Source organism: Vipera berus, assembly GCF_964194415.1.
Source record: "Vipera berus genome assembly, chromosome: 3".
Classification (NCBI taxonomy): domain Eukaryota; kingdom Metazoa; phylum Chordata; class Lepidosauria; order Squamata; family Viperidae; genus Vipera; species Vipera berus.
The window spans coordinates 116,434,024-116,459,087 of record NC_138204.1 but is presented as its reverse complement, the minus strand read 5'-3'; the positions used below and the strand labels follow the sequence as shown (position 1 = coordinate 116,459,087).

The following is a 25,064-nucleotide window of genomic DNA, read 5'->3' as shown; positions in this document are numbered from 1 at the left end:
GATGATAGTTTGACTGCTTCTACAGGCCATCTGCTCAGAAACTAGTAAGTTTTTTTTGTGCAATTGGTTGGCCATTGTGAGAACAGACTGCTGAATTAGATGGGCCACGAGTCCAATCCAGCAAGGCACTGTTTATGCTCTTACAATTGTGGTGGTAGAATAGAATAGAGCTGAAAGGGACCTTGGAGGTCTTCTAGTCCAGTCTCCGGCTCAAGCAGGAGAACCTATACCATTTCAGACAAGTGACTGTCTAGTGAATAGTCTCTTCTTAAAAATCTCCAGTGATGGAGCGCCCACGATTTCTGGAGGCAAGCTGTTCCACTGGTTAATTGTCCTCACTGTCAGGAAATTTCTCCTTAATTCCAGGTTGCTTCTCTCTCTGATCAGTTTCCAACCATTGTTTCTTGTCCTGCCTTCTGGTGCATTGGAGAATTACATAACCCCCTTTTCTTGGTGGCAGCCCCTCAAATACTGGAATACTGCTATCAGGTCTCCACTATTTCTAGACTAGCCAAACCCAAGTCCTGCAGCCATTCTTCATGTTTTAGTCTCCAGGCCTTTAATCATCTTAGTGATAGCATCTAACTCATTTGATCTAAGCTAAGGACCAGGCCTCACTAGTGTTTGGATTGGAGACTTCCAGGACTATCAGGGCTATAATCTGCACTGGGAAGTCATCCTAGAAGAAGGCAACGGCAATGTAAACCACTTCCATAAGAAGCCACCTGAAACTGAAGTTGTTTGAAAAATTTCATTTTAAAGCAATTATTATAAAGAATATGTATAATAATTTTTAAAGCTGTTTTATTTACTTGATTTCTATAACTGCCCAGCTCATCAGGAGATTCTCGGCAGTATACATATAAAACCTTTTTAAAAAAATGTAAAACAGTACAAAATAAATGCACATTCCCTTCTGTCCCTTGGTCTATAAAAGTTTAGTATGCATTGAGAAGTTCAGTTGTTTGGCATGACACACAGGCTTCATTAGCAGACACTGTAAGAAAGAAAATTATACGATAAAGCAATGCAAATATATGTCTAACTGGGGGGACTGACCTAACCTTTCTGCAGTTCTTTTTATGTACAGATAGTCCATGATTTATAACCTCAATTGGGACCAGTCCTTCTGTTGCTAAGCGAGGCAGTTGTTAAGTGAATTGTGCATGGTTTTATGACCTTTTTGTCATGATCTTTAAGGAAAACATTACAAGTTGTTAAATGAAGCATGTGGCCATTAAGTAAATCTGCTTTCCCCCAATGATTTTGCTTGTTGGGAGCCAGCTGGGAAGGTTGCAAATGGCAAGCAGGAGATCTAAGAATGTAACAACCATCCTCATCCAATTGCACCCATACCTGGACCAGGCACCCTGCTCATTGTCCCCCATCCCCTTGTAACCTCCCATTTAGATTACTATAGCAATAGCAATAGCACATAGACTTATATACCACTTCACAGTGCTTTACAGCCCTCTCTAACCAGTTTACAGAGTCAGCATATTGCCTTCAACAATCTGGGTCCTCATTTTACCAACCTCGGAAGGATTCTACATTCTAACTGCATTCTAACCACTGCACCACCAGGGCTGCAGATGAAGAATTTGAAACAATTTCTTGAAATCAACTCTGCAAAGATAGCTGAGTGCTATCCATCTTCTAACCACTTTGCCAGCATGGCTCTTACTGTAACACACTTTATATGGGGCTGCCCTTGAAAAAGTTTTGGAAATGTGGCTGCACCAGTAATAAATGATGCTGCCTACACAGCACACGTAGCACCACTACTCCATGAGCTGCACTGGTTTCCAGTATGTTTCTGGGTGCAATCCAAGATTCTTATTGTCACCTTTAAAGCCCTATCTGGGACCGGGGTTAGCTGAGGAACTGTCTATTTCCAAGAGTTTCTACCCGTCCAACTCAATCCAATGGACTGGGCATGCTGCAGATCCTATCAGCCAGAGAATCAGCTGGTGGGAACTAGAAGAAGCTGTAGCCCCTGTCTTATGGAATATTCTCTACTTGGAGATTAAAATGGCTGGTTGAGCTTTTGCAAAGCTTTAAAATTTTGGCTAAAATTGAGGCCTGGGGCTCAGAATTTGTTAAGGGTCCCATTATTTGGTTTTACTATTAGTTGATTAATTGCCACAGCTGCTGTTTGTACTTATTTTGTGGACATTTTTTAAATGTTTTAATTGATTTAATTGATTTATAATTTTAAAATTGTAAGCCTCCCAAAAATCACTTGGTTGAGTTTGGGGACTCTAGAAATCAAATAAATAAATAAATCCATACCAGTTGATCATGTAACTACTGGGACATTGCAACAGTTGTAAGTGTGAGGACTGGTCATCCCGCTTTTTTCAGCACTGTTGTAACTTTTTTTAAAAAAATAAATATTTTATTAATTTTCTATTTTTACAATCAAGTGCCTAACAGACAATGTGATGACTGAGTCCATTAGTGATTCCATGGTACATGTAAGCTTCTTTAAACTAAATCCAATATTACACCCTCCAATACATCCTCTCTTCTTCTGGTAATAGACATTTTTCCACACTAAGCAAATACAGTTCTTATTGTTGGTAGTAAATATACAGTTGCATATCAACATTTGTTACATTTTTCTAATAGTATCAATAATATCAGTTTAGAATATATTTTCTAACCAAAGCATATCTTAATTGCATTTGAATTCAATGTCCATTTAATCAGTCCATATCCTATTTTTGCTTTTTTCAATTTTAATTTCCCATCCATGTTCAAAATATCCCAATCATTTATAATTTCAGAACATGTTATATTTGGGTAACCAAAAGCTTCCCTTATTCAAAGTTCTTAGCATATTCTTATTTCCCTTTTCATACCAAGATATGATATTCTGATTACAAATCCTATCTATCTAGTTATAATACTTCTATATCTAACAATCTATTCTTAACCATATTCAAACATCTAATTGGTAATATAAAATAGGTCAAAGTTTCTATTTCTTTCAGTCTTACTCTAGCTTTCTTTCTTTGCCAACTAACTTTCCAAGTCAGTGCATTTGGATCATCAAATAATTCTTCCTCTATTTTTATGTATATTATTTGAAACAAGATAAACAATTTAGTTAAAGTATTTTTGGAAGAACTAGCCCATTGATATTCATTAAAACATCTCCCTCCTTCTCCAGTTTCCCACAGTTTTGTTAACGGCTTTATCTTCCATTCCATCAGCTCTCCTTCCTTATCTTCCAGTATGTTCTGAAACCTTGGTTTGTAAAATGTCTTTTCCTTTTCCAATATTATCCTTGTGTGTTCTAAGTTTTCATTTATCTGAGTCTGGTCATTAGTTTCTTCCTTTAGATTCTCAATGTTTGTGTCAGCATTCTCTAATTTTCCTTCTATTTTCTGGGTTGCTGGTTCCTTCTCTGTAGTTATTTCCTGAGTTTGTAGATTTAAATTAGAAAAAAATTTTTATCTCCTTTGTTTTATTTTTAATCTCACCATGAGCTAAAGTGATTGTTTCTTGTATTAATTTCAACATGGAGAGAATTTCTTTCTGTGGTTCATCAGTGATATGGCAAACTGAACCTTCTAGAGACAGATGTTAAAGATGGTTTTTTAGTATTTAGAACTAAGTATGGAACATCCATTTTATTTTTTTGTAAATCACCTTTATAAATTTATCCAACCAATTAGCTGTTCTTAAACCTCCCCTAAGCAGATATAACTAAAATTCATTTTTTCTGTCCAATGAGAAACATAACCTTTCTGTCCAGTGAGAAAAAAAGAACCATTAAAGGTTGTTTAACAATCAAGATTTATAATCCAAAGTGTTCCATCATATCAGGCAGTAGTGTATGTTTCTTCTATTGTGGAAAATAGTTCCACAATATAGTTCTGAAGGTCAGTATTTCTGTTTATAGTTCAGACAGGCCAATTTTAGAGTAATATTATCGTCTCTGCCACATAGATAAGCAGCCCCCAAGTCTGTTCTTTTTCTCAGCTGCAATTCTCAAATTCTCAATTCTGTAGAGGCAGCAAGCAAGGAGGGACCCTTGTTGATCATGTGTGGGGGGAAGCATCCCTCCTCGGGGGGAGTGCTTTGGCAAGATTTTCAGGAAGTGGTCTTAAAGTCATAAAGAGAGGCTTAGGTCTCACCCAGTTTCATCCATGTTGCTGTGAGATTGCTTGATAGTGCTTGTTGTCTTCCGTTGACAGCAGCTTCTGACTGGCTATGTGAATGTAGCCAGTGTTCCCCCCGCTGGTTTGGAGGGATGCTGCCCCCCCACATGATCAAAAAAGGTCCCTCCTTGCTTGCTGCCTCTACAGGGCAACTTTCAACCCTTTCCAGGGTCCCCCAGTGGGGCGAAATCAAACATGAAAGATGGAGCCCCATCTTCCTGCATCTGCATCGCCGTGACATCAAAACTGGAAGCCAGCACTGTTGTAACTTTGAATGGTCACTAAATGAATGGTTTTAAGTTGAGGTGCACCTATATATCTTGCTTTATTTGTAAAACACTCCTGAAAAGACAGTTTGTCTGCAAACACAGAGCTGAAGGTGAGACCTAGGAAAGCATTGTCATTGCTTTGTGATTTAATCAGTGCCTTTTCCTTCACAGTGTTGAGCATTCGAGGAGCTCAGGAGGAGGAACCCACAGACCCACAGCTAATGCGGCTGGACAACATGCTCTTAGCAGAAGGGGTAGCTGGTCCTGAGAAAGGAGGTGGGTCGGCAGCGGCAGCGGCAGCAGCAGCAGCGTCAGGGGGTGCCGGTTCAGACAATTCCGTAGAACATTCTGACTACAGAGCAAAACTCTCACAGATTCGACAGATCTACCACACAGAGCTGGAGAAGTATGAACAGGTACCTGTGACCTTTCTTCCTCTGTTGCACGAGCCAAGCCGTAGTATTAGGTTGGCCTTACCTATAGCACTATCCTCTATCCTATCTCGGCTCAGGAATGGAAGGTGCATCTTTTGACCGAAGGACTTGGCAACTGTTTTCATTGCCTCTGCTGCTTAAGGTGAAGAGTGAATATATGAAATGGCCACATACTATTTTATTGCATGTAGAAAAATAGCATACAAGAAAACCCATCCTTCTGAGATGCTAATTATTTAATATATAAGACATTATGTCCATGGGAAACATTCCAATGGGCAAGCCTTCATGCCCTCCCCCATTTCAAATGATGCAGTTCAGAAAAGGTATTATTACCATTTGGAAACTCCTGAACACATTTGGAAGGATTTTCTATGGCACCACTTCCGGTGTGGTGTTGGTTCACAATAATGCTCACCCACACACTACTAGATGCACCCAAGAGCTTTTGAAGCAGTTCCTTTGGGATGTTTTTGATCAACCCCCTATAGCCCAGATTTGGTGTCGAGCGACTACTAAGGAATTTTAAACCTTGTAAGTCTTTATGGGGACGTGGTGGCTCAGTGGGTTAGGATGCTGAGCTTGTCGATCAGATGGTCGGCAGTTTAGCGGGTCGAATCCCGAGTGCCGCGTAGCAGAGTGAGCGCCTGTTACTCGTCCCAACTTCTGCCAACCTAGCAGTTTGAAAGCATGTAAAAATGCAAGTAGAAAAATAGGGACCACTACGGTGGGAAGGTAACAGCGTTCCGTGCACCTTTGGCGTCTAGTCATGCCAGCCACATGACCATGGAGATGTCCTCGGACAAGTGCTGGCTCTTCGGCTTTGAAACGGAGATGAGCACCGGCCCCTAGAGTCGGAAGCGACTAGCACACATGTGCGGGGGAACCTTTACCTTTACCTTTAAGTCTCTATGACAAGTGCCTCAATTTGAATGGCAATTCAAGTCGAAAAGTAATATAATGTTGTAATTTTCTAATGTGTATAATAAAAGTTTTGTATCTGCAAGTGTCTGTCATTGATAACCAAACAGAGATTTATTTCCGAATTGCCCTCATATAAGTAGGAGGGAACAGCACTGCAAATCAGGCAGTTTCAGAGGGCTTTCTCACTTTCACTGAACTGAATGGTGTGCACAAGAGATACTTGCACATCTACTATTTAGAAGGTTAAAAAAACCCAATTTACTCAAGCAAAAACCTCCTTCCTTTATTGAGATCTATTCATAACAATGTTGAGGGCTTATTTTGTATCTTTCTGTCATATATCTGGAAGAAATGCTTTTGTGAGAGAGGGAGACTGAAAATAAAATAAATTCAGATGCACTATTCCCTATCTCTTTCTTCTATCATAGAATTCATGAGGCATAGAGGAGATTTCCAGGTGGTCTTTCATTTAGACACAAACAAACCCCAACTCTGTTTAGCTTTTAGCCACACATCAGATAGATGTGCAAATCTGATTTATATTTGAATGACCCAATATTTGAAGCATTATACAGGGCTTGGTTAAGCAGGCCTCAGTCTATATGCAGTCCCTGAGACTTTGGTATGCATCCAAAAGCTCCACCTTATTTCCACTGAAATTTAACAGCAACATTTTAACAGCAGATCACTTAAAAGAGCCTATGATCTAAGATGATATGCAATTTAAAGCGTATGGAAGAACTTTGTAAAAAGAGAACTTTACAGATGTTTTACAATTGATCTATTTAACTTTTGTTTTGCATTCAACTGCATCCTTGGCTACACAATAATTGAGAGGGTCTTAAAACTGAGATTTAAGGGGGGGGGGGGAAATACCAGCCTAAATTATATATCAGAGTACAATGTATACATGTGTTTTTTCCTTGATGATTCCATGGAAGCTTATTATAGCTGAGTCAGAATGTGTGTTTAATATACATTTATGTATGCAAATTTGTTAAATATTTATATCTGTTTTCTTCCCCCACTCCCCTCTCACTTTCCCTTGCCCCATCATTATTATTGTACAGTGTTAATAATTGTTTGAGCTATTGAGCAGAAAAGTAGAAAGCTTTGAGGAAGCAAAGAAGTGTGTCGTGCATTCTTAGAGCTGCAACATGCCACCATACCATGGTTCCAAGGGTTCTTCATGCTTTTTCTCCTGTGTCCCAGGCATGTAATGAGTTCACAACCCATGTGATGAATCTGCTGCGGGAACAGAGTAGGACTCGGCCTATCTCCCCCAAAGAGATAGAGAGGATGGTCAGCATCATCCACCGCAAGTTCAGCTCCATCCAGATGCAACTCAAACAGAGCACATGTGAAGCCGTCATGATCTTGCGGTCTCGATTTCTTGATGCACGGTGAGCTTTAGACCAGACATATATATACTTGCCTATTTGTCTATGACACTTAGGAATCATTTCCAAGGTAGAGAACTGATTGCCCCCATAGACAGAATGTTAGTATCAAAATAATTAATGGGGAGGGGGAGTGAGCTAGTAAACACTTGCTTGGGCTAGCTAGACCCTTTTAATATTTAAATTATTTATTTAATTTGCAACACCAACAATAATTATGATTAGTACTTTAGTAGTCTAGCATCAAAATTTTCTAGTTTATTACAGATCCCATTATAGTGTCCACATACCATAGGGGATATGAAGACTTTTAACTGCCTATAGAACAAATGGATCCTATAGAACAATGATTCACCATTCTATTTCTTCAATGTATGACCTAAGGAATGTGATGACTCACATGGTTAGGACCAGGGCTTTTTTTCTCATAGAACGCTCAGAACGGAGTTCTGGCACCTTTTTTGGATGGAACCTTGTAGGGTAGGCAAGATGGGTTGTATGACATCTGTGAGTTCCGGCACCTTTTTATTTTACAAAAAAATCACTGGTTAGGACACTATGTTGGAAGTTAGCAAGCCTGTGTTTGAGACCTGAATGCTGCTATATGATGGGGTGAGCTCCCATCACTCCGCTCCCGCTCATTGAAAGGAGCCTCCCCTCCTCCGAGCCATCCCCCAGGCAACAGTAATGTCACCGGCTAATCCTTTCAGTTTGGAAGCACCTTAAACAAGTGCCTCCAACATAAATAGGTCGGGAACATGAGCTTTACCCGATCCTTTTTGGAGTAAAACCTTTTTCAGTGAATAAATTACAGGCAGTCCTCTGTCTACAACTGGCCACTTAGCAACTGTTTGAAGTTATGATAGACCTCCCAAAATCTACTTATGACCAGGTTCCAGAGTCCCAATGGCTGCACACACCCCTGCACCTTAGGCACTTGGCAACTGGCTCAGCTTTATGGTTGACTGCAGTAGACCACGGTCATGTAATTGTGATGTTTTTACCAGTTTTGCCGCTCATAAATCGAGGATTATTAACTTTTACTAAAAGGAAACTATTGCTACATAGTTTCTGATACAAGAGATGCAGTAAATGAGTGATACAATTATTTCCCCAGAAATATAAGATTAAAAGTAAATTAATAATTTAATTATGCCAGATTCAACACTATGTGCAAACAACTGCAACTTCTCTAAGTGACAATACTAGGAAAGTTTACAGAATTGTATTGATTTTATTTATTTATTGTGAAATTTATTTGCTGCCCATCTTGTGTCCAATGACTCTGGGCAGCTTACAACATAGACACATTAAAAAACATTAAAATCATCAATTATAAAATAACACAGCAGATAAAATCATTAACACAAGATGGCAAAGGAGGGAGCTGGATACACGGGGAAAGGGAGCTTGGCCAAATGAACTGATTCAGCCCAAAGTTAATATTTTTATTCTTTAAGAAATTGATTTTGTCTGAACTCAACCATAGTTTTTCATTAAATAATGAGTCAAACAATTTAACTGAGGAAAAACATAGCAGGATGGGCAACAACTTTACAAACCATAGTTTAAGTCTGATCTATGCAAGGAACAGAATTAGATAGCTGAAAAGTAAATTATACCTTATCAATTGGCATCATTATTATTATTATTATTTTGCTCTCAGAAAGGACAAATGAAAAGTGCTTTACAAGACAAAAAGTATCAGAAAACAGCTATAATTAGATTTGTGGTGTAAGCATTAAGAAGATACCAAGTATATTAGAGTTTGCCCTAGAAAGTGAAAATCAGGGGGAAAAATGACATATCTGAGCATCAGTATGTTTGTAGGAGGAAAGAATTTCATGGCTCCGAGCCTACCTTTTAAAAAATAATGCTCTGGAATCACTGATACTGATTATCCTTCGTGTTTTGTGACCAGGCGAAAGAGAAGAAATTTCAACAAGCAGGCTACAGAAATTCTCAATGAATATTTCTATTCTCATCTCAGCAACCCTTATCCCAGTGAGGAAGCCAAAGAGGAACTAGCCAAGAAGTGTGGCATCACAGTCTCACAGGTAAGAAACCTGGATGCTCATCTATAGGACCTAAGATGGCGGCGCCTGGAATGGCTGCGGCTGCATTGGCTCTTGAAGGCGAATAGTTTTGGGAGGGATATTAAAGGCTAGTATAGGCCACATGATCAGGAAGATTTTAATGTGTTTGAGCAACATGGTGGAACTAAGGTAGCATACGACATACGACCAACAATCTTTGCTGGCATGGTGAGTTTATAGTTGTTTTGGAACTGTTGGTGAGACCGTTAAAAGTCATTGGCACTGTTTGAATTTGTTCTACCAGCAGCAAGATCTGACTGCTGGCGTAGTGATGGATTGTATTGCAAATCAGGGCTGTTTCCAGAGGAGGAGAGGACCTGGAGCTTATGGAGCGAAGGAACTGGATGAGGCTGTCGGCAGGCCCAGAGGAAGAGAGAGAGGCTTTTGGAGGAGTTGGTGGCGGCGGCAGCACGCTCCAGGGGTGAAAAGAAGCAAGGCCTCTTAAAGGAAAAGGTGGAAGAGTCAGGATCAGAAAAAGGAAAGAAGGCGAGGTTGTCAGAATACAAGCTAACTTGAGGGCTAATCCACATGGAGCCCCATTTCCATCTGTCCTGTTTGCCATCGTTCACTCCCTAGAGACTAAAATGGACAATGTGAAATTTGAGCGGGCCACGAACAAGGAGTATATATTGGAGGTGGTGACCCTTTGAGAGCTGTATGCCACGAAATTTCATTTTGATGTATGCCGATTGGTGTACATTCAAAGTGACAATAAAGTTATCATCATCATATAGGGTGGCCGTTGCCCATATAGAAACTGAGATTGTATTATTTGGATCAGGGCCATTATTTCCCAACTGCGTTCTGTGCAACCCTTTGATTTCCTTGGCAGCTCAGCTGGAATTCCTAAAGAGAGTGGTGATAGGCAAACCAGAATACAAAGAAGAGCAAGTAAAATGATAAAAGAGGACCGCATGAGAAATCATACAGGGAGGAGGGGGTTGACTTATTCTCCAAAACTCCCAAGAGCTGGATGGGAAGCAATGGGTGGAAGCTTGAACTAAGGGTTAATTTCCTGACAGTGAGAACAATTAACCAATGGAACAGATTTCCTCCCAGACTTCAGGGTGCTCCCTTACTGAAGGTTTTCAAGAAGAGATCGCCTGGGATAATGTAAGGTCTCTAGCCATGGGCAGGCAATTGGACTAGAAGACCTCCAAGGTCCCTTCCCAGCCTTATGATTTCTGATCCCTTGAAAGATTTGTTTGCAACTACTAAGTATTTTCACCTTCAACGTAAGGCGGGGATGTGACTGAGTGTCCCTGGATAATATTCTTTCTGCACAGGAAATAGTAATCAGATGCATGTGAATTGAAAATTTATCCAATAAAATTTGCCAGCAACGTTCAAGGAATTCTAAGGCAACTTCTCCGCTGATGGTAGGAAATCTGAAAAAACAGTGTATTTCAACTACTATTAAGGCCACATGGCAGCTCTGTATTGAGAGCAGGGCTGGATTTTCAAAATTACTTCTACTCTGCCAAACAATGCACAGAATACATTGTCTCCAGTTACTGTTCAGTGCATAACATTTATTTCTGAGCTTGCACAGACTTTCCAAATTCTTATTAAAGTCAGTTTGGTGGACTAACTGGACCTCTGTATGATGCAGAGTTCTAGCCAGCTCAGTCGCTATTCACATCCTGGTGAGAATTTCTCTTTGCCCCACCATTTCTAGTGGCTGTGAAGAATGGTTCAGTCGGTTTTTGGTGAAATTAATGTTATTCCCAACTTGGCCAGCCTTGCAACAAAGCCTTTATTTTGATAGGAAAGATGCTGAGCAGATTTACAAAGCAAAGAATATCATGATTTTACCAGTACCGTATAGTTTGCTAATGCAGACACAATTGGGAAACCTGCAAACCTGCCAAAAAGGATCTGTTCTGATTTGTTAATACCTTTCAAATGATGCTCAGTGGGTAAATTTGTGCTTTATAATGCTGTAGGCTAAGATTTTTGTTAAGGCTTTGCACGATGTAAATGACATCCTGATTATCCCACAAACTGTTTTCCAGCACAACTGCCTTGAAGATACAATCATATCTTTTGGGAGAAGTCCAAAGAGAACCTGGTTCTGATTAAATTACTGCTTTATTATGGTTTGAAGCTTACAGAAGGCAGATTTGTGATATTATCTTTAATTACTATGCTAGATATATTTATTACTATAAAAGTTAATACTGTAATTAAGGTCCTGTCAGCAGAACTTGGTTGTTTGACTAGTTGTAGCTCTACACTTTTATTGTAAGGAATCAAGAGATGGTGCTTCATCAAAGAACTGAAATATTATGAAAATGGACAAGGCCTTTTCTATAGCATTCTGCCTTCCTGAGTTTATTTTTCCAGCAGTGCTGGGTATACACAGCAGATTCATGCACTGTGCTTCAGCAAAGTGGGGAAAGTTTTCTTGCTAGTATTCTACAGAAACCTGTATTAATTATACACACATATAGGCAGGCACGTGTATTACAAGAGAGGAAAATTTTATGTATGGTTCTAGCATTCAGATTACAGCAAGAAATCCTAATATAAATAGAAACGATTGTAGTAATTGTGGGGAAGCTAAACCAGATATTATTAGAAATCCTAATGGCTTGCATTAAATAGATTTAAAGAAGGATAAATGCATTTGGTTCAGGATTCTGCATAGCTTTTCAAACATCTGTGAGTTTCTTTCCTTGATCACCACAATTATTTCCCACCAAACTATCGGATAAAAAAGGCAACAAAGATTATTTTTTAAAAGAAGCATGGGATGCTGGTTATGTAAACAATACAATACAGATAGTCCTTGACTTATGACCACAATTGATCCCAAAGTCCCACTGCTAAGCAAGGCAATTTTAAAATCAGTTATGCCCCATTTTATGACTTTTTTGCCATAGTTCTTAAGTGAATCATGCAGTTGTTAAGTGAAACATGCAGTTGTTAAGTGAATCTGGTTTCCTCCATTGACTTTGCTTGTCAGAAGCTCCCTAGGTAGGTTGCAAATAACAATCCCAGGACTCTGGGACTCTGCAATCATCATAAGTACATGTCGGTTGATCCCGTGACTGTGGAGATGCTGCAACAGTCGTAAGTGTGAGAACTAATCATATGTCAGTCTTTCCAGTGCCATTGTAACTCGTTAAATTAATGGTTATAAGTCGAGGAATACAATACTCCGAAATTATCATTAGGAACAACTTGGAATCTAAAGATACAATGGGTTAATCTTGAGCTCAATATTGGCAAGTTTGTTAGATGTAGCAGGAGAATATACAAAAAGATAACTGTGCCAAAATTATGCACAAATGTAAGATTTCAAACAGATCAAAGAGAACAGAAAGTCCAGTAGGTAGAATTCCATGTAAGAATTAATAGCCTCATCCTAAATTGTGAAAGGAAACTTTAAAGAGATTTTTTGGTACATAACTAAAGCTGTTTAAATGAGAGCTATCCCATATCAAAATCAAAATTCAACGGAGATGCTTCACTGCCATATAAAAAAAAAATGTTACAGCTCATGTGATAGTTTAATTAATCCTTTATGATTAAGCCATTTTTTTCCTATCCAGGGTTTAGATTAGCCAGTTTACAGGTGATTCCTTTATAACCATAAGATTTGATTGTATCAAAGTCACTTTAATCTAATTAATAGAAGAAATATCATAAAACAGACATAAATATTTTTGTACTCATGTATTCATGATATTTGAAAATAGTTGAAACAAACATTCTTTCAATTGAATTGCATACTTCTTGTTTTTCTTCTTCTTCCTCCTCATTTTCTCTTCGTTTCCTGTTTTATCTTCTTTATGAAATGTGTTTCTATGCAGGTTGGTTTTCTAGTCCAACCTCCTGCTCAATATACCATCCCAATCAAATGATTGTCCAGGCTATTTTTGAAAATCTCCAGAGATGTGATTAAAAAACTCATGCCAAAGTTTATCCCTATCAAATTCATATAGGTTATTATATAGCATTCTGTCTTCGACATTCAGTGCCATTGAGTTATATCACCTGGCATTTATCCCTGTTATAAAAGTCATGTGTAGTTGTGGCATTAAGTCTAATTTTAGGAGCTTAATTTCTTTCTCTATCGGTATGTTTCTTTATAGTAGTTCCCCTGAAAGATTGAAAGAATTTTGGTAATACAGCATGATTTTGATGTGATTTGTAAATCATTTCACTTAGATTCAGCTGTAGTTTTCTAAGTAACATTCTTCAATCCTCATCAAATTCATTTTTTTTAGATACAAAACAAGGGGATCAGTTGCTTTCTTTATCCAAGATGAAGTTAGCAGCTCCAGGAGCTCTGATCTCACCATAGAATTATGAATGGAGTTGAAAATTCCTTTCAAAGTTTATTAATGGTTTTAGCAGTCAAATTATATCATTTTTTTATTATTTCATGTCAGATCCTGTTGTATTCAGGATACTATATGAACACTTGAATTGCTGTTATAGCATGAAACAGATTTCTATGCACTACACTTTTTAGTAAGTACTTTATTCAAAATACAGATATTTTTTTTTAAAAAAATGATGCTAAGAACAATCCATGATACTCCCTCTACTTGTCCAAGATGTTATATATGAAACCAACATTTCCAGAAAATCTTAATGTATCCTTTTAAGGAAGCCTCATACTCCATTATAAAACAGACGATTTTGTTGGGGATCTCAAGCAACCTTCATTGTATTTGGGTTTCTGAGGATAATTTTTCTCACAATTGACAGTAGTGAGTACGGTATTTTTGTATCACAATAGCACAAGCTGAGAATACGTAGTTGAACATCAACCTCTTTCAAAAGTTATTTGAAAGAACAAATCTTACCAGTTTTCTTCAGTTACTGTCCTTTATTGAGTCTATCGTGGTGAGATACTACAGCAAGAGTCTCCTATGCATTAAGCTAGCCAAGGTCTTTAAACCTCCCTGTATTTCATAACCATGAAATTATCTAACTTTACCCAACTTTATATAAAATATGTGAATGGAATGTTTCCAATCCTTGTTTTCGGAATACAGCAAGATTGCTGACTTGGGCAGAAAACTTACATTGCTAAGTACTGAAGAAGTTTGCTTTATATGAGTTGTTAAACCCTTTTTCACGTCACCAATACTGACAATTTGTGGAAAGAGACCACTGACATGACACAGGACTTTAGATTGTTATGGGGAAAATGCCCACTTAAATTAGGAATCAGAATAATTGGACACAGATGTTGTCTGTCTCCTTTTCCTCCAGGCTTCTCAGGCAGTTTCAGTTTGCCTGCACCTTCTATTTGCAATTCAAAATCCCTCACAGCAAATGTCTGTAAGGAATAGTAGAATAGTACTTGTTGCCCACATTCCCCCAGTTTTTCCCCATCTACAGGTGAACAACATAGTAGAGAGAAGAAGCAACACGATTAATATGCAGCCAACCTGGAATATAATGATCAACTGACCATGTTTTATACCTTTGACAAGATTTACAAATAGCACAACAAGTTCCAAAGCAAGGACATCCACTCATTGTATAAACACATATATGCATCCCTATTAGGAAGAAGAGAAATTCAATGAATAAAATCACATTTATTCATGCCCATATGGATGAATATACATGATAGTAATCTATGTTATAGGCTCTTTCCTTGGACTTGGGCTTTAGCTACTTCTTCCAGAGAATATGCCTGCTTGTAGATCAATGCAATATCAGTCTCAGTACAGAGATATTGATTAATCCAAACACAACAAGAAGAATCCATTAATTTGCATGCTTCCCCTTGTTGGGGCCAATAAATAACCTAGGGCCATTCTGTTTTCTACAGTAAGATGGCAAAATCCTCTGGCACTGCAGAGTGTATCAGTGACAACATAAAAAGGCCATCTCTATTTCTATAGAAACATCCATGATAGCATTCTGTAGCTCATACACTTCTAGTTTTGGCAGTAAAACTCTTAGAACTATATATCCACCAACATTGTGTCTCAACCAGGGTTTTTTCTATATGCTGTGTGAACAAAAGGCAATGGGAGGGGGAATGTCACTAATCTTGTTATAGTAAGTCAAATCAACTCCTATATACCCCAGAAACCAGCTTTTCTCAAAGTTACCAGGTAGCATCTTATAAGCATATTCTCCACAGATCCGAAAATAGACTGGTTTGAAGTGACATAATACTTGTGATGATGGACAGGAGGCTTATCAGGGGCTTTCAACTTCCACAGGAAATATGCCAATGTAGATTCACAGTCGATGAAGATTCTTAGTCATCCAGGTAGATTCCAGAGGAAAGCATGACATGCCATTTGTCCAAATTAATTACTGTGATAGTCATATAATATTGTTAATAACATTGCTGTATGATTTTTTAAAATAATTTAAATTATTTTTTAAATATTTTTTTATTTTAAAAAAAAGAAAGGAAGGAAGGAAGGAAGGAAGGAAGGAAGGAAGGAAGGAAGGAAGGAAGGAAGGAAGGAAGGAAGGAAGGAAGGTTAGAGAGAGAATAAAAAGAAACAGAAGTTTCTGATTTCCGTTGAGGTAATTATAATTACAAAATTGTCTCTTCTTTGTGATTACATACAACATCCCTTATGATTATGAGTGTAATCTTTAGAACTATGAGTCTCTGTAACATTAACAAACATGAATACTAAATGCCAAAACAAGGATTATCATTCAACAGTATAGGAAAGGCCTATTTTAGGGCCACTTGTTACAGTAGTTCCAGCAGGTGTAATATCAGTAAAATCCTCACAAACATGAGTGGTTCACATAGGTTCCAAAGGGTACCAACAGAAAAAGCCTCCCTGGATTACCAGAGGTATGGTTTTGGATACAGAACTTGGGAGTAGTTACCAGACTGGGGACAGTATTGGACAGAAGGGCTTAATTTGAATCAGGTACATAGCTTCAATCAAGAGAACTTAATCTGTCAATAACATCTCCATTATCTGTACTAATTGTGAGGGATTTTTTTTTACAAGCAGGCAACCTCTTACTGAGCATGAAAGTGATCAGTTTGAGAATGGTAGCAGATGAGTGAGTTGCAGATTACAGATCCAGCTTTATATGACACAACAAAAATGTGTAGAGCAGGAGGTATTCTCTTTCTGGATTATTGTGAGTTTTCATTTAATTAATTCTTTAAATTCCTAAAATCATTTTGGACTATAGGTGAACACATTCTGTAATATATGAACTCATGTTGGGAACAACAAACAGTTCCACTCCCATCCTCCAGCATATGAAATTGTACTGTCATATCTTAAGCTGATGACCATATCCTTGAAAATAAGGGTTTTATGCTATCTGAGGCACTCATCTTGCCCTGTTTAATATTTGAGCTACAGAATCTCTATAAATTAGCATTTCAGTAATTCATTCTTACAAAATATACATTAACATCACTTTTTTTGCCTTTTTGTCTGTAAAAAGTCAAGAACAGTATGAACTGTCTTTCAAAATTTCAAGAAGAGATTGGACAGTCATTTGTCAAGAATGGTATAGGGTGTCTGCTTGAGTAGGGGGTTGGACTAGAAAACCTCCAAGGTCCCTCCCAAACCTGTTATTCTATGTTCTGTGATGGTATATGTAAAATAAGTTTGATTTTGCCTTTTAAACAGCTACATTTTACAGCAGGTTTAAAGTCAAAATATACCCTGCTTGTTTTTGCTCTCTGTAGCAAGATGCACAAGTTTACTTCTGGTGTTGGGGCTGATTTATAGGAAAAATGAAACCTTAGGATGGGAGATTGTTCTTGATAGCTTGCTTCTTGAGAAGTTACCAGATTTATGACTAGAAGAAGTTTAGTATGCCATGTAAAAGCTCAAGCTTCAGAAAAGATTTCACATTAGTTTTTATTTATATATATTGAAACTTGACATTTGGTGATCTATGCCCATTGTCTTGTAAGTTCAGAGGCAGTACAGTTTTTAAACTATTAAAAAGTATCACGTAACCACCTTTCTATTCACTTTCCCATCCCCTTTAGCCTCCCATCTTGGTCATTTCTTTGACATCTTATTAATTGGTACCTTTTTTTGTTTTTTGTCTTTTTTTCAAATTCATTCTAGGTATCAAACTGGTTTGGAAATAAACGAATCCGGTACAAGAAGAACATAGGTAAATTTCAAGAGGAAGCCAATATTTATGCTGCCAAAACGGCTGTCACTGCTACAAATGTGTCAGCCCATGGAAGCCAAGCTAACTCACCCTCAACTCCCAATTCAGCTGGTTAGTTTTTTTTTTTTCTTTTGGGTTGTTATTGTTCTTTTTTTCCAGTGGGGTTTTATTTTCTTTTAGTATAAATGTATGTTCCTTGTTTTTCACTTTGAGTTCCTCTTTGATTAGACAATTTTGTTCCTGTCCGTTTTTTGTTTCTAAAGACAATATAGGCTCGCTACACACTTACAATGCAATGTATTGAGGATTTTTACTTAGGTAACATTTTGTCTAAGTTTCTGATGCTGTCAGAAAAAAATGTTGGGTATGTGCATTTTATATGTTTCAATGGTAGAGAGATGAGATAACTCTAATTTTTCATTTGGGGGGGGGCATGAAAAACAAAAGTTTCTTCGTGGAAGACACATTAGTGAAGAAAACATAACATTAGCCTATTTACTTTGATGGTGCTGTGGCTCAAGACGTTTTCAGTCAGTCTGTCTAGGTGTGTATTGTATGGGCCTTAGCCCTTAAATGTTGTTTGCTGATTTTATATCTGTGGGTCTCCTCTAAGCTCGTCCTAGTTCCTCAACCTTTCCAATGTGCAATTTTCATGTTGGTTATTCAAGGAATAAATTAAATTTCATTACTTTGTGTAAAGTGAAAGAAGTCAGGATAGAAGTATTAGCAATTACTTGATTTCAACTTTAATATGTAAATAGAGGGGGAGCTTATCATTCAGAATTTTTTATTTTGTAACACTTTGTTTCCTATCAGATAAGCTATAATTTGCTAGTCCTTTATAATTTGGGGGCACTACTTTGCAAAGCCATTGACCTAAGGACTGATCCATACATTTTGTATATTGGAATGTGAAAAACTTCAGCATACATGCAGTTGGAAAACATAACATAGGGTCTGCTGTGCATGATTTAAAATCTGAAGTAAACAAAACTTGAATTTTAATGTCTTTTTCCTACGAGAAACTCTGTCCATAGTATTATTTTTTCCCACCTCAGTGTGGCTAGACCAGGGGTCGGCAACCAGAAAAAGGAAAAGAGCCACTCAGAACCAGTTCCATCACATAAACAAAAAAGTGGGAGCCGCAAAAAGTGCGCACGCGTGCGTACACTCACGCACATACGCAAAAAACATTTTGCGCATGCACAAAATGGGAGCCACCTGCGCGGCGACGGGTCTCCCCTTTGGAGAGGTGCACGCCGTCCAGTCCGGAGACCTGCCGCGTTCGTCAAACATGGACGAACGCGGCAGCTGTGCAAACGGGACGGCGGCGGTTTGGAGAGTGCGCGCGCACCTCTCCCAAGCCGCCGCCATCCAGAGACCTGCCGCGTTCGTCAAACATGGACAAACGCGGCAGCTGTGCAAACGGTCTCGTTTGCACAGCTCCCGCGTTCGTCCATGTTTGACGAACGCGGCAGGTCTCCGGATGGGACGGCGGTGGCTTGGAGAGGTGTGCGCGCACTCTCCAAACTGCCGCCATCCCGTTTGCACAGCTGCCGCGTTCGTCCATGTTTGACGAACGCGGCAGGTCTCCGGACAGGACGGCGGCAGCTTGGGAGAGGTGCGCGCGCACTCTCCAAACCGCCACCATCCTGTTTGCACAGCTGCCGCGTTCGTCCATGTTTGACAAACACGGCAGGTCTCCGGATGGCAGCGGTTTGGGAGAGGTGCGCGCACACTCTCCAAACCGCCGCCATCCCGTTTGCACAGCTGCTGCGTTCGTCCATGTTTGGCGAACGCGGCAGGTCTCCGGACGGGGCGGCGGCGGCTTGGAGAGGTGCGCGCGCACCTCGGAACGGGCGGTGCCACTCTCCATTTGGAGAGGTGCGTGCGCACCACTGCGCGTTCGAAGAGGTGCGCGCGCACCGGGCGACTGGGAGCTTCAGGAGACGGCTCAAAGAGCCGCATGCGGCTCCGGAGCCACGGGTTGCCAACCTGTGTGCTAGACAATAAACCCTTACCAAATGAAAATCAGTGACCTGCATCTTCCTCCTGAAGACAAATCACTAAGTGAGAATTTGGAAGTACCACTGCAGATTGAGTCCTTGTTCACATTTCAGTTTTGATGAGGAAGAGCAGCTTTGGGTTCACCCTCTGAGCATTTAACTACAATTCCCTTTCTTTGGAAAACAGATGCCATCTTATGTGACATGGGAATAAAGTTAGAAATTCTGCTATATATTTGCATTGTGTAAGTGGGTAATTCACATTTGTTTGGTAGTCTTGACTTTGCAGTTGCTTAATGCAAGATGGGAGTTGTGCCTGACATGGCCACTGGTGACCACTGACAAATGGTCAGCTTTGTTGTTTCTGGCACTTACCTGCCATAATAAGGCAAACATGGAAAATCACAAACTTCATACTTGACAAGTTACAAGAATTTTCTAGTTACTTTCAAAAATAAATATCTTTTGCCTTATAAGTGCCTCCTTTAATTTGTGAGTTAAGGTCTGTACTCTACTGATGTTGTATAAGAGAGGGCTGTTTTTATTAGTTCTGCCTTATGTTAGCATTGTTTAAAAATGGCTTATCTTTTACCTTGGCAAAATCATAAAATTTCACAAGATCATATTTCATGACTTGATTCACAAAAAAAATGCATGTTGAAGAAAGGACAAGACCACTTGCATGCTGAAGAATGGAAATATTTTTGTCTTTTGCCTAAATTCATACTTGTCTAGAATACAATAAAAAAATTGGAGCAGCTTTATCTATTGCTCTTCTGTACACAAATAAGTTGTTTTACCTGCACTGAAACATTCGAAGTGTGAATAGAGCAGGTGTCTACAGTATAGATCCAAGGTAGCTTTTGCTATGCAAAATGAATGACATCATATTATTTTAAGCAGAAGTTGTATATTACATTTTATCCTGCTTGTAATTATTTATAACTATGCTGACAATTGGAAGTTAAAAAGTTCTGTAGAAGTTAAGCAGAAAAATGCATTATTAATTCAATCTGTTCTAGACCAACACTTCTATTTGTTCATGACTTTTGATCAAAATAATCTAAAATCTTTTAAGCCATGTAGGAAAAAAATCTTAGTAAGAGAATTGGGGATAAAGTGCTGCCAACATATGCTTTATGGAAGTCCTCTGCAGTGTTTCTGCCACATGATGCCAAACAATCACTCTCAGGCTAGAAAGAGAATCCAGGAAAATCAGAGGCTTTATCAGCAGATATAGGAGATGAATAAAAAAGGCAGAGTCTGAATCTTAGAAACAATAACAACACAAAAGGGGAGAAGTTAGATTTGGTGATCAGTTGTTTAAACAGTATTTTATCAGATAATTGAGGTTAATCACAGTCAAATTCTGCAGAAAACTAAGCAAAAGTTATGAAGAAAGATATGTTCTTTTTAAGGATGAAAAACATTATGTGTATTTTTGTTCTTTGGTGACATAAAAAAACCTTGAAACATAGAAATCCTTGAACAAACGGCATTCGGAATAAGTTTCTATTATTATGCAGTCATTTTAAGAGCTATAGTGCTATGGCTGAATATAGTTAGCTGAATACTGGCTGGATGAATACAATACTTAGAGAAGTTATAGATTATGAAATATGCCTTAAAAATGTGCATTAATGCATGCAAATATTAGCAAAATAATTACAAAATTTAAACTTCTTAAATTTCTGTGGAACCTAATGGCTAATTTTACATACATTTCAAAAATTGTGGACTCCATTTATAAACAACTTAAAAATGCAAATGATATATGAATATAAATTTTTAAGGAAGAATTGTCTGGTGTGTGTGTGTCAAGTCTACTCACACCTACAAAGGTTTCTTTTGTAAGGGCATGTAGCCTCTCAAATTCAGATATATATTTTTTGTACAAGTTTTGAGTAAGTCTTCAGTTCCTAATAAAATCTGCTTTTGCAAGTATTCTTACTGAGAATAAAAGCAAGGACAAATTTGGGCAAAGAAAAACAAATGTAATTAATAATTGTCTGAGAAATTAAGTACATAGGAGAGTTTCTTGGCAATACTTTTTGTCCATTTTATTGTAGTATGTTGGTTAGAAATGGTTCTCTTATTTCAGGGATCGGCCTGATAACCAAGTAATTGGGCCATACGAGTCTTATAAATACTCATGCCATGTAACCAACCCTTAGCTGATCTTAGATGGCCAGAAAATTAGGTGGAGCTGGGAAAGAGGGAGTTGCTTCATTTCTGGCTTGCTCAATTTGCAAAGCTACGTTTAGTTTTCTTTTTTATTTTATTTTTATTTTTTTTTAATTCCATTTATATCCCGCCCTTCTCCGAAGACTCAGGGCGGCTTACAAGCTTAGCAGTAGCCTTCATTCTATGTCTATGCCTGCTTATTAGGGCTTTCACACACACCCCAAGCGGCATTATTACAAAGTCAGCTTAATTGCCCCCAACAATCTGGGTCCTCATTTTACCTACCTGGGAAGGATGGAAGGCTGAGTCAACCTTGAGCCTGGTGGGACTCGAACCTGCACTAATTGCAGGCAGCTGGTGTCACTTAAGGAGGCATTAGCCCACTGCTCCACCAAGGCTTGAAGGTTATGTGGCATCCTCAATTTTCTTTTGAATCATAGCATTTAACAGAACAAACCAGGCATGTGATCTTCCTGGCTATCTGCCCACATTCCCCTCTGCTATCCCACTTAGCCAAACTAAAACTCTCCAGCCAGAGTCTTCTCCTTTCTATTGTTTCTTTAACTCTTTTATTTTTTTCCTGTTCTTTTGATTGCGCCTGTTGTGTTTCCTCTTTCTCATTTCCATTACAGCTTCCTTTTTTCTCCAGTTTTTTGACAAACACCAGCACTGACTCTCATCTTGCTGCTGTGGAACTTCTCTGTTCTCCTCCTTCCCTCCCACAGTGTAAATCAATCACTCTTTGCAAACTGCTTCTTTCACCTAGTGCAGGTGCGCTTAATACAGCCTCTTTTTTTACCCACTGAAAAATTAAAAACAGTTAATTTCTTAATCGTTTAAATGAAATAGACAAAAAAATGAGACCTCCTTATTTAACCTTTTCTGAACTGAACTGGATTTGCCTCCTTAATATTCTTTTTTTTTCACCACTTGACATAGTTTTGACCCCTGTAACACTGAGCTTGTCGATCAGAAGGTCGGCAGTTTGGCGGGTCGAATCCCGAGTGCCGTGTAACAGAGTGAGCGCCTGTTACTCATCCCAGCTTCTGCCAACCTAGCAGTTCAAAAGCACCTAAAAATGCAAGTAGAAAAATAGGGACCACTACGGTGGGAAGGTAACAGCGTTCCGTGCGCCTTTGGCGTCTAGTCATGCCGGCCACATGACCACGGAGATGTCCTCGGACAAGCGCTGGCTCTTTGGCTTTGAAACGGAGATGAGCACCGGCCCCTAGAGTTGGAAACGACTAGCACGCATATGTGGGGGAACCTTTACCTTTAACACCTGTTACTTGTACAGCTATTGAGAGAGGCTGGGGGTATAATAAAAGAGAGGCAAAGTAAATGCAGTGGAATTTATTTCAAACTAAATAATAAAGGGAAGAGTAATTATCAACACATTTCATGGAATCAAATGTTGGAATGGGCTACTTAACTCCCTGGAAAGGGCTACTTAACTTCTGCTCAGTGCAGAATCCCAGTGAAGATATTCCAGGTTAACTAGGCACTGTGTGAATACATCCAGTGAAGGAGAGTCCACTATCATTCTGAGTAATTGGTTCCACTATCAAACTGCTCTTAAAGAAGCCTTTTGTAATGTTCATTTGGAACAGGGGTGTCAAAACTGCCAGCCCGCAGGCCGGTTGTATCATACAGAGACCAGGCCCACCCCAGCTCTAGCAATGCAAAAAAGAGTCATGATACGCCGTGACATGTCACGTGACGTGCTGAGTTTGACACCTGTGTTTTAGAACCTGCCTCCCTGTCATTAAATCCTTATTTAAATATAGACGTGCTATTTATTAATGTATTTTATTGGTTTACTCTTAATGCAATCAGTTTATTGATTTTTGAAATTTCAGCAGGTTGAAGAACTGCATGTAAATTACCCTATGTTCTATCCAAAGTCATTCCAATTGAATTCAACTAGTGTCCTCTTAGGAACAGCCTAAGATATTTTCTCAGATATTTTCTGATGACATTTTAAAAAAAAAAACCAACTATCCAGCCATGTCATTTTCTGAATGTTCTCTCTCCTCCCTGACAATTTGTGGAGATACTCATTCCTTTTCCCAAAAGAGAGGGGGCAGGGCGTTCTGTAGGTTTTAAAACTCACATTTTTACTTTATATTGCTATTTTGCTCTACAAAAGATTGTAGCAAGGCTACAATCACATCCACTACTGGGACCATCTCTAGTTTTTTCTGTTTATCTAAAAATAAAGCATTAAGACCTGGTTCTTCCCCAGACACTAGGGACAGTTGAGTGAGAGTCTGTTTTGGTTGTTTTGTTTTGTTTGTATTTTATATTTATGTATTGTCAATGTTTAATGTTATATAGTTTAAGGGAGGGTCCTTATACTTTATTGGCTTTTCTTTATGCTACTCAGTCATACAATTTTGTTGGGGAGTGTTATAAATGTTATCTCTGACACACACACATTTTTAAGCTATCCAACTCATAGTGACTCTGGGAAGTATGCAAATTAAAGACAACATCCAATACAATAAAAATCTAAAAGTAAAAAATCAGGGACTGAAACACTAATACACTGATAAAAAATGGAAAGAAGGGCACATAACTAAGGCCAATTATCAGCAGACAGCCAGAACATGCAAAGATGAAGTCAGGAAAGCAAACTCTCAAAATGAACAAAGACTTCCAACAGAAATCATAGATAGTAAAAAAAAAAAAAAGTTTTTTCCAACATATTAACAAAACAAAAAAAAAGTCAAGAAAACTGTAGGTCCACTAAAGAGAGAAGATGGCAAGGAAATAACAGGCAACAGAGAGAAAGCAGAGTTGCTTAACTCATACTTTGCATCACACAAAGTCTTCACACAAAAAGAAACTATAGCCCAACATGCCAGAAAAAAAAAACACTGCAAAAGACAAATTAGAAGCAAAAATTAAAATAAGCAAGAAAATGGTAAGAGAACACCTATCTAACCTTGATGAATATAAATCACCAGGGTCTGACAGATTACATCCCAGAGTTCTGAAGGAGCTGACAGATGTTATCTCAGAACCATTGCACCACATCTTTCATAAATCCTGGAGCACCGGGAAGTACCCGAGGACTGGAAAAGGGCTGGTGTGGTTCCCATCTTCAAGAAAGGGAAAAAAACAGACACAGGAAACTACAGACCAATCAGTTTAACATCAGTACCTGGGAAGATACTAGAAAAGATTATCAAAAAACAGATCTGTGAACAACTAGAAGGAAACAAAGTTATAACTAGTAGCCACTACATATTTGTTAAAAACAGATCATGCCAAACCAACCTTATTTCTTTCTTCGTCAAAGTGACTAAACTAATAGACCAGCAAAATCCTGTGGACATAGTATACTTAGACTTCAGTAAGGCATTTGATGGAGTGGACCACAACCTACTCCTTGGTAAGCTAGAAAAAGGTGGAATAGACAACATCACCACCAGATGGATTTGTAGCTGACTGGCAACTACTACTCAACACGTAGTATT

General features: G+C 38.6%; 1 protein-coding gene across 1 annotated transcript in view; it reads left to right on the top strand.

Annotated features, from left to right (window-relative positions):
* The first annotated feature begins 4,614 nt into the window (after positions 1 to 4,614).
* Positions 4,615 to 25,064, top strand: part of LOC308665781 (pre-B-cell leukemia transcription factor 1) — a 48,513-nt gene continuing 28,063 nt past the window's right edge. The window contains exons 1-4 of the mRNA XM_081324002.1: positions 4,615 to 4,854; positions 7,009 to 7,199; positions 9,118 to 9,253; positions 17,344 to 17,503. Of these exons, the coding sequence (XP_081180128.1) occupies positions 4,660 to 4,854; positions 7,009 to 7,199; positions 9,118 to 9,253; positions 17,344 to 17,503 (682 nt within the window). The 5' untranslated portion in view covers positions 4,615 to 4,659. The remainder of the gene's footprint in view (positions 4,855 to 7,008; positions 7,200 to 9,117; positions 9,254 to 17,343; positions 17,504 to 25,064) is intronic.